The 10233-nt window shown below is 53.6% G+C and overlaps 1 protein-coding gene across 1 annotated transcript; it reads left to right on the plus strand.

The window, feature by feature from the left end:
• Positions 1–1622: 1622 nt before the first annotated feature.
• On the plus strand, positions 1623–10011 carry TMEM101 (transmembrane protein 101). Its single transcript, XM_077806486.1, has 4 exons — positions 1623–1780; positions 4374–4554; positions 5226–5372; positions 8108–10011. Exons 1-4 carry the CDS (start codon positions 1644–1646, stop codon positions 8414–8416), a joined length of 774 nt encoding a protein of 257 aa, XP_077662612.1. The 5' UTR covers positions 1623–1643; the 3' UTR covers positions 8417–10011.
• Positions 10012–10233: the final 222 nt, after the last annotated feature.

Consider the following 10233-nt stretch of genomic DNA (forward strand, 5'->3'; position numbering starts at 1 on the left):
AACAGCTGTACGTGTTGGGTGCTGGGCTGCTTGGAAAACCCAGCTGTAAGCATCGCTTCTGCAAATCTAATACTTATCTAGGTGCCCATGTGAGGGCTGTCATATGTACCAGCACCAGGGGGGCTGAACCAGGACCTTCAGAGCTAAAAGTGGGAGCTGGTACAGCTGGAGGTAGGTTTGATAATTGATCCCTGTAACGGCCTTGTTCTCTGTGGGTCAGCACAGAGCGGGATCTGTAATACACATACATGGGTGCTGAGCCGTTGGAAACCTGGCTGTTAGTCAAATAGCAGTGAAGCCAGTTACGAGAGTGGGGGAAATCTGCCCATCACAAGTCCAGGGCCCAGACTGAAATGCCCTTGAACAGAAGATCATTGGTCCCCCATCCCTCTACCATCTCATCCCCAATCTAAGTGAGCTCAGGTATTATCCGCTGACATCGCAGCCAGCTCTGCGTCCTAAAGCTGGATTTACTGCATTTGCAGAAAACACACACTAAGGGCAGGAAGCCAGCATCCCATAATCCCAAATTTTTAATTAATCCCCCCATCACGCTGGAATTCACCAGCTGTAGGAGCAAAATGTAAGGTGTTCTTGGCAGGCCTGAGCTCTCTGTAGGTCCGTCCGGGGTCCCCCAGCCAGCAAAGGGAGAAAGAGGTGAATTCTCCCATGGAACCATCTACACCGATGGGCAAAGCTGCAGGCTGGCACCTGAAGGCCCAGGGCTAGGGTTTATTGACCGATTATCAGCTAGAAATATGGCAAGCGCTCCCAGGGCAGCACTGAAGGACGGGGAGAGGAGCGTGACAGCAGGGTGGGGACCGACCCAGCCGTGACTCCTGGAGTCTAATCCCAGTTTGTGGAAGGGGCTGGGGTTTAGGGGCTGAGGGTGAGGGGGTGGGGATTGGGAGTCAGGACCCCTGGGTTCTGTCCCCTCTTGTGGGAGGGGAGCAGTGGTTGGAGGAGGGACTAAGCCAGGACCCCTGGGTTTGATCCCAGCTCTTGGAAGGGAATGGGTCGGGGAGGGGATGGGGAGTCAGGACTCCTGGGCTCTGTTCCCTCTTGTGGGAGGGGAGTGGTGGTTGGAGGAGGGACTAAGTCAGGACTCCTGGGTTTGATCCCAGCTCTTGGAAGGGAATGAGGCGGGGAGAGAATTGGGAATCAGGACTCCTGGGTTCTGTTGCCAGCCCTTAGCAGGGAATAGGGAGGTGCATGCATTGGGCAGGGGGTTTGGGAGTCAGGACTCCTGGGTTCTCTTGCCAGCCTTTAGCAGGGAAAGGGGTACAGGGTTGGAACCGGGAGGTGGTGGGAGGCAGGACTCCTGGGTTCTGTTCCCAGCAGGGGGAGGGGAGGAGCAGATCTCCCGGGTTCTCTCTCCCCCGAAGCAGCTGGCTGGTGCAGGCGTGGGCGGGGGGCTGCCCTTGCCCTTGCCCTGGCCGGGCCCTGTAGTGTCCCGCAGTGCTGGGGGGGGGCATCGACTCCAGCGGGGCTGGAGGGAGCCTGCGCCCACCTCCGCACCTCCCAGGGGAACCTCCCGTGGCCGGAACCCCCGTGCTGGCAGGGCGCGTTTCCGGCCGGGCAGGTGTGGGCACGGACGCGAGCGGAAGCGCGCTGCCGGACCGGCCGGGCTGCCCCGCACTAAGATGGCGGCGGCCGGGGCTCGGCGGCGGCGGTTGCTGCGGCTGCTGATGCAGCTCGGCTCGGTGCTGCTCACGCGCTTCCCCTTCTGGAACTGCCTCAGCGCCCTCATGCTCTTCGCCGAGCGGGCCGACGCCCGCAGGTGGGCGGGGCCGGGGGCGTCAGGCGGGATGGGGGCGGGGCCAGGACGGATGGGGGAGGAGTTGGGGGGTGAGGTGGAGTCAGGAAGGATGCGGGAGGGGCAGGGAAGGAGTCGGGGGTGGGGTGGAGTTAGGAGGGGCCAGGAGGGATGGGGGAGGGGCCAGGAGGGATGGGGGAGGGGCAGGGCAGCATTCGGGGGGTGGGGAGGAGCCAGGAGGGATGGGGGAGGAGTCGGGGGTGGGGGAGGAGTTGGGGGTGAGGTGGAGTCAGGAAGGATGCGGGAGGGGCAGGGAAGGAGTCGGGGGTGGGGAGGAGCCAGGAGGGATGGGGGTGGGGCAGGGCAGTAGTCGGGGGTGGGGAGGAGCCAGGAGGGATGGGGGAGGAGTTGGGGGGTGAGGTGGAGTCAGGAAGGATGGGGGAGGGGCAGGGAAGGAGTCGGGGGTGGGGTGGAGTTAGGAGGGATGGGGGAGGGGTAGGGAAGGAGTCGGGGGTGGGGTGGAGTTAGGAGGGATGAGGGAGGGGCAGGGAAGGAGTCGGGGGTGGGGAGTTGCCAGGAGGGATGGGGGAGGGGCAGGGAAGGAGTCGGGGGTGGGGTGGAGTTAGGAGGGATGGGGAGGGGCAGGGGCAGGGGAGCAGTCAGGAGGGATGGGGGAGGAGTTGGGGAGGGGCGGGGGAGCAGTCAGGGGTGGGGAGGAGCCAGAAGGGAAGGAGTCGGGGGTGAGGTGGAGTCAGGAGGGAGAGGGGCAGGGGAGGAGTCGGGGGTGGGGTGGAGTTAGGAGGGGGAGGGGCAGGGGAGCAGTCAGGAGGGATGGGGGAGGAGTTGGGGAGGGGCAGGGGAGCAGTCAGGGGTGGGGAGGAGCCAGAAGGGAAGGAGTCGGGGGTGAGGTGGAGTCAGGAGGGAGAGGGGCAGGGGAGGAGTCGGGGGTGGGGAGGAGAAGGGAGGAGGCCCTAGACGTTAGGATCGATGGAGTCAGGGTCATGGGTGGGGGAGGAGGAGAGGGTTCGGGATGGGGGTGGGAGTGAGGATAGCTGGGGAGGGGGGCATTGGGGTCATGGGGAAGGGCAGGGTTAAAGGTAGGGTGAGAATTGATACCCGAAAGGCCAGCAGCTGGCTGGGCTACACGCTGTTCCTAGGCGTGGTCTGGTTAATGGCCTTGCATCTGCTGGTGCTAAAAGAACATCAAGGCTCTGCCTTAAGCCCAGGGACTCTAGCTCAGGCTCTAAATCCTTCCTTACCGTACCTACCTCATGGTGCTTCGCTATTGCTTATGTGAGGGGCTAGACTCTTCCTGGTTAGGGTTGCCAGGTGCCCGGTTTTCTAAAGTTCAGTTACTGCGAGGTGGGGGGGAAGTGCCTGGTCATTAACCCAGCCCCTGCTTAGCTGGGGGCTGCCTCCTACCTGCGCGCAAGCTCCTTGTTAGCCTGCAGCAGCTCCTGTCCCAGCCCTGGATCAGCAGAGGGAGCCCGGGGGGTGGTGGTGGGGAGAAAAGTGGGGTGGATCCAGCCAGCAAGGAAGGGAGAGGCGTGTGTGATGGGGTGGACCCTTGGGGGAAGAGGTGCAGAAGGGGGTGGGAACTCAAGGGAAGAGGTGGAGCAGGCGTGGGGCCTTAGGGGAAAAAGTCAGGGCAGGGCCCATTACCAGCAATTAGGTGGCCACCCTATTTGTATTGCAATACCCAGATGCAGCTAATGCTGGAGTGGAAACCCTGTACCCTGCATGTGCCTTTGGGGAGTTAGAGGTGGAGCCTTTCTGATGGCACTGGTGTGGTGCTGGGTCACCCAGAGAGGCACTGTGAATGGCTTTGAGCTTATTTTCAGAACACATGGAACAGCAAGCTTGGATAATTTGAGTGGCCTCCCTTCCATTCATGATAGGCATTAGGGGAGGCAGTGTTGCCTAGTGGATAGATCCCTGGACTAGGGCTCAGGAGATGTGAGTTCTATTCCTGGCTCTGCCACTGGCCTGCTGGGTGACCTTGGGTATTTTGCTTATCATTATTACTCATGTTTATTATGGTAGTGCCTATGGGTCAACCAAGATGGGCCTCTATTGTGCTAGGCGCTGTACAAATACAATAATAGACCTTGCCCTGGAGAACTTATATTTTATTTTTTGGGTGGATTTGTTTCTCCTCTCTGCGCTTCAGTTTCCCCCTCTGTAATATGGGGATAATGATACTGATCTCCTTTGGAAAGTGCTTTGAGATCTATGGAGGAAAAGAGCTATATAAGAGCATGGGATTATTATATTATTGTTAGAGAAGGCTGCAGTTGAGGCATGCTGATGGGGTGACGTGGGGAAACTTGCCTTGCCACTATTTGACCTGTACATACTCCAGGAGAAATACAGGACCTCCCTGTCCGGGGCTGTCAGTTGGACATTTATTCACAGGCTAATGTGAGAGAGACAGCTCAGGTCTCTAATATCTCCAGCCTGAGAGCAGAGTTCTCCCTAAGGCAGTGCCCAAACACAGTTGGGCACCCTGGGCTCACATGCGGACGGAGGGTTGTGGCTGCTTTGTCCTGCTTACGTGGTATGACTTGATTCCTCAAATGTCCAACTGGATTGAAGCTCTTTCCTTGTCTCCCCATAGGAAACCCGACATCCCCGTCCCTTATCTGTACTTGGACATGGGGGCAGCGGTGTTGTGTGCCAGCTTCATGTCCTTCGGGGTGAAGCGCAGGTGGTTTGCACTGGGAGCTGCTCTTCAGCTGGCTGTCAGCACGTACGCGGCGTATATCGGGGGCTACGTGCACTACGGTGACTGGTTGAAGGTGAGGTGTTCGTCGGAATTCCCTGGGTGGCTGATCAGCTAGGGGGCAGCTGCCTCTCGTCTGTCCCCATGCCAGCCTCGCTTAGTAACTCTGGAGTGTTTGGCCTATCTGAAATGAGTGTACAGTCCAGGCCCCAACATCCAAGTGAAGCTTTCATCATCATTGAGTCTCCTTGTTGGCTCTTCCAGCAGGGAGGGCAAGGAATTAAGAAGCCGTAGAGACCGAAGTGCTCCCTTGCTCCTTGAGATCAGGACGGTGTAAGCCCTGCTAATGCCTGGGTTGCATCTGCTTTGTGAATAGAAGAAGGCTTCAGTCTCCATGTTGTTATTTCAGTGAGTGCAAGAATTATCCCCATCACCCTTTTCTTCTCCTCCACTTCTGCCCCCATTTTGATCCTGCTAGTCCGCTATCTCGTGGCCAAAGCAGCTGCTTCAGTGAGATTGCATAGTGCACCTAACTACAAGCCTACATGCTTTCTTCCTGACCTCAGCTGATGATCAGCTTGTGCCCTGAAATGTGAAGATGAGAGGTCTGTATCCAGTGTAATGCCCCTGCAGATGCTGTTTTCATGTATCTAAATGCCTCGTTCTTTTACTTCTTTTAAGTTTATGGGGCTCCTTTTCATTTCCCAGTCACTAACTGATACACACACTGTGTGATTCCCCCTGCAGGTGAGGATGTACTCACGAACCATAGCTATCATTGGGGGGTTCCTGATCTTGGCGAGTGGGGCTGGTGAGATCTATCGTCAGAAGCCACGGAGCAGGTCCCTGCAGTCCACTGGGCAGGTCTTCCTCGGCATCTACCTCATCTGCGTGGTGTGTACCCAGCGGGGCAGGAGCTGGCTGGTGCCACGGTGGACTTAGCTCAGAGCTGGCTTCCATGCACAGCTCTGCCATTGCTAGCCAGCATGCATTGGCTTGCATTGGAATCACCAGAGTGGGGGGACTAAGTGGGGTGATCAGAAAGAAACTGGGATTTAGCACTTTGTATGTGGCTGTAGCTGCAATTGGGAAAGTGTGGGTGTTGGAGCAGTTTGTGTCACAGCTGGGGGGAGATCAGACAAGGCCTCTGGCCTCTTTGCTTGTTAGCAGAGGCAATATGGATATTTACAGTTTGCACATCTGTTGCTGTTCTTTCTTGTCGGCAGGCCCTTCAGAGCTGGGGGGATTCTCTGTGGGGCACAGGTGGCCACTTAAGGTGTCCCTTGGACTAGAAGGGGCTGTTGCCAGAGAAACACCCCAGCTGCCATGGTTACTGCCCAACCCTGACCTGCTTGCTCTGCCTGTGGACTTTTTTGCTACTCCCTACTTTTGTTCATTTAGGTGCAGCAAGGCGCCTTTGGGTGTCGCACTGGTTCTAGAATTCTTTGCACTAGCTGCCAACTGCACCTCCTTTGGACACCCCTGCAGCCTACTGCAAAGGATTCTGGGGTGTTTAGAAAGCCACAGACTGGACAGAAACAGAGGCCGTGGATTGGCTCTGTGGGAGGAGCATCAGCTTCCATGATCCCTAAGAACAGCCCTGCAGGGTTGAGGAGGCAGAGAAATGGAGATAGTATTTTGGCACCAGTTATGCCCTTAGTCTTTGTGGTTATTGTCTGATTAAGTAAGCAGGCACTATTCCTTCCTGCTGAGGCTGTGTTTAATCAGAACCCCCAGCATGACAGCAGGGGGCTCTGTGCCACCGCCTTTCAGAAAGGGGATGTAAAACTGGCATTCTGATCCCATGGTGCTTTGTGCAAAAGTCAGCTATTAACTTTAGTCTCCTGGCCAAATTCCAGGCTGATGATTAAACTATAATGAGATCCAATGGTTAGAAGTTGAAGCTAGATACATTCAGACTAGTAATAAACTGGCAAATCTCGAGTAGAAGTTGGGAGGTTATTTTACCTTGGTTTTTGGCACTGGTGTGACCACTGCTGGAATCCTGTGCCCAGTTCTGTTGCCCGCAATTCAGGAAGGATGTTGATAAATTGGAGAGGGGTCAGAGAAGAGCCACAAGACGAATTAAAGGGTTAGAAAACCTGCCTGATGGTGAGAGACTCAAGGAGCTCAGTCTGTTTAGCTTAACAAGGAGAAGATTAAGGGGGTACCTGACTACAGTCTGGAAGTACCTACAAGGGGAACAAACACTTGATAATGGGCTCTTCAGTCTAGCAGACAAAGATCTACAAGAGCCAGTTTCTGGAAGCTGAAGCTGGACAAATTCAGACTGGAAATAAGGCATGAATTTTTAACAGTGAGGGTAATTAACCACTGGAACAATTTGCTGAGGGTTGTGGAGGATTCTACATCGCTAGAAAATTTTTAAATCGAGGTTGGCTGTTTTTCGAAAAGATCCACTCTAGTTCAACCACAAGCAGGCTTGAAGCAGGAATTAATTCCGGGAAGTCCTGATATGCTATGCCAGAGCTCGGATTAGATGATCATAATGGTCCCTTTTGGCCTATACTCTATGAATTGCATTGTGCTTCCTTCAGTTTCAGTTGGTCTCCTGCACCCCTAAACTGCTGGGTAGTAATTGGGTGCATGCAGTTAAGCAGCTGCCATTGCGCACACAATCCCCAAACCTTTTGGGATGAAAGGCTGTGGATACATCTACACTGCATTTGGGAGATGTGATTGCACTACATGTAGACATCCCTGAGCTAGCTTTAGTAACGATAGCAGTGAAGCTGCAGCAACATAGAATCGTAGAACTGGAAGAGACCTCGAGAGGTCATCTAGTCCAGTCCCCTGCACTCAAGGCAGGACTAAGTATTATCTAGACCATCCCTGACAGGGGTTTGTCCAACCTGCTCTTAAATATCCCCAATGATGGAGATTCCACAACCTCCCTAGGCAATTTATTCCAGTGCTTCACCACCCTGACAGTTAGGAAGTTTTTCCTAATGTCCAACCTAAACCGCCCTTGCTGTAATTTAAGCCCCTTGCTTCTTGTCCTATCCTCAGAGGCTAAGAACAACAATTTTTCTCCCTCCTCTTTGTATATACTTGAAAACTGTTATCATGTCCCCTCTCAGTCTTCTCCAGACTAAACAAACCCAATTTTTTCAATCTTCCCTCATAGGTCATGTTTTCTAGACCTTTAATAATTTTTGTTGCTCTTTTCTGGACTTTCTCCAATCTCTCCACATCTTTCCTGAAATGTGGCGCCCAGAACTGGACACAATACTCCAGTTGAGGCCTAATCAGCGTGGAGTAGAGCAGAATTACTTCTCGTGTCTTGCTTACAACACTCCTGCTAATACATCCCAGAATGATATTTGCTTTTTTTGCAACAGTGCTATGCTGTTGACTCATATTTAGCTTGTGATCCACTATGACCCCCCAGATCCCTTTCCTAGTACTCCTGCCTAGGCAGTCATTTCCCATTTTGTATGTGTGCCACTGGGCGGGGTGGGGAGGGAGTTTGGAATATGTACCCATGGTCCTGGCTGGACGGGGCTAGATCAAAGCTAGCTGGGATATGTCTGACTGCAGTACAGACATATTCAGAGTGTATGAATTTGCTCCTACCTCTTGGCTTACTGTTCCACTGCACCCTACAGGCCTATTCCCTCCAGCACAGCAAAGAGGATCGTCTGGCTTACCTCAACCACATCCTAGGTGGGGAGATCACCCTGCAGCTACTCTTCATCCTCTATGGGGTGCTGGCCCTGTCATTCCTGTCCGGCTATTACATCAGCACAGCCGCCCAGATCCTCTCGGTGATCCTGCCCCTGGTCATCCTGTTCATTGATGGGAACCTCGGCTACTGGCATGACTCCCGGCGCGTCGAGTTCTGGAACCAGATGAAACTCATCGGGCAGAACGTTGGTATCTTCGGGGCTATCATCATCTTGGCCACGGATGGTTGAGATGGGACATGTGGGGGCGGATAGGACAGGCTTGGGGGAGGGCTCTGCAGTTTGGGGAAGGGGATGGGATTAGGTTTTTTTTAAAATCACCATTATTTATTCTTTTTTTACTACTTTAAAAAAATTCCTATTTGATTTTTTCCCACTGACGGGCCAGGGGACTCAGCGGCTGCCTCCTTCTCGAGCACGTTAGTCCTTCATCGTACTTTGACAGGTGTTTTAAGCACAGCCCTATAGAACCTCACTCTTCTGCCTCTGTGTAGCAGCAAAGGGGAGGGGTCCTCCCGGACATTGTAGAACAGCTGCTCACAGGGTCAGACTAGCTCCATGAGTGGTATGAGGAGCATAATTCCTCTGCTGAAAGGAGGAGTGGATCCTGGAAGCTTTGGAGTCCCTCTGGAGAGCCAGATGATTGGTTACTGGAAAGAAGCCAATGTTGAACTGAATGGGGGACTTCAACGCTGCCCCTTCATCGTCTTTGGTGAATTCTGCATATTGGTTGCAATGAGTGGGGTGTGTGGGGATCATTGTGTGTGGTGGGTGGGGAGAACGGTAATAATAAGTTAGCTCTTATTTAGCACTTTGCATCAGTAGATCTCAAAGCGCTTTACAAAGGAGGTCAATGTCATTATCCCCATTGTACAGATGGGGAAACCAAGGCACTGAGCGGGGACATGACTTGTCCAAGATCACCCAGTGGACCAGTGGCCAAGCCAGAGTACCCTTACTCCATTATCAGGGCGTAGCCGTATTAGTCTGTATCCACAAAAACAAGGAGTCCGGAGGCACCTTAAGGAGTCATTAGTTACTCCATTACTTAAGCAATTTCATGTGGTTACAAAGAAACCCTGCTCCCCGAAAGGATGCAGTGCTGTGGAGAGGAGCGATTTCAAAGGGGAACAACCCTCAATGCTCTTGAGAGGGAGAAGGAAGCTGCTCCAGAGATGAGAAGGGAATAATTTTGCCTCTCCTCCCGCTCTGTGTGCATACGTCCATGCTGTCTCCAGTCCATCATTGGAGCATGCACGTGAATCCGTTGTGCACTGGCTTGTCTCCTAGCACAGCCCAATGGAGGGAGCAGATGGACGCTGCTTTACAACCAGACAATCCTGCCTGCCAAAGCCTGGGGGAAAGAACAGCTTCATAGAGAGGGGAGCTGCTACCCGTCCCCCTAAGAGAGGTGGGATTTCCAGAGTGCTGGGGTGGAGTGACTGAGTGAGGAAGGGAAGCTTGAAAGGGGAGAAAAGTCCAGTTCCCAACCCCCCATTTCCACGTCTTACAACCCTGGTTAGTAACTGTCAGAGTCAGGGGCAGGTTCGGAGACTACGCTCCATGTTATAAGGTCACATGCTGCCTTTGCCCCATGAGGGCCTCCTGCCACCAGATTTGGTTTGTCTTTTGTTGCAAGGCCAGCTGCATGCAGGATCTCTCTAGCTTCAGTGCCGTGCCCGCCTAAGGAGAGCTCTTAAACACGGGCATTGTCTCAACTGCCTAGCTCAAGCCTTCCACTTTGACCTGCTTTTGAGTCTTCCCTGTTTTCTAAACCACTTTCCCCATCATGTATTTCTGATGATTAAATGAGAAAAGGCTTTTAACTCCATTCCTTGAGTTTTATTTCTTACTGGACGTTGTTTGGCTTTAATCAAGGTGGTACTTCTCTGGTCCCCATTACTGTTACCTGAGCACCTCACAAGCTTTACTATGTTCATCCCACACACCCCTGCTGAGCCATGTCTATTAATCCTATGTTACGGATGGGGAACTGAGACTCAAAGGCCTAAAGTAACCCTTGGTGTCCATGGCTGTGCAGGTAACAG

The sequence above is a fragment of the Eretmochelys imbricata genome, chromosome 27 (assembly GCF_965152235.1).
Source record: "Eretmochelys imbricata isolate rEreImb1 chromosome 27, rEreImb1.hap1, whole genome shotgun sequence".
Classification (NCBI taxonomy): Eukaryota; Metazoa; Chordata; order Testudines; family Cheloniidae; genus Eretmochelys; species Eretmochelys imbricata.

What these genes read in the sequence shown, in the direction of transcription:
- TMEM101 (XM_077806486.1), top strand. Translation starts at nt 1,644, where the DNA reads ATGGCGGCGGCCGGGGCTCGGCGGCGGCGGTTGCTGCGGCTGCTGATG. An exon ending in GAGCGGGCCGACGCCCGCAG is followed by an intron (nt 1,781 to 4,373) that starts GTGGGCGGGGCC and finishes GTCTCCCCATAG; the next exon opens with GAAACCCGACATCCCCGTCC. An exon ending in GCATCTACCTCATCTGCGTG is followed by an intron (nt 5,373 to 8,107) that starts GTGTGTACCCAG and finishes TGCACCCTACAG; the next exon opens with GCCTATTCCCTCCAGCACAG.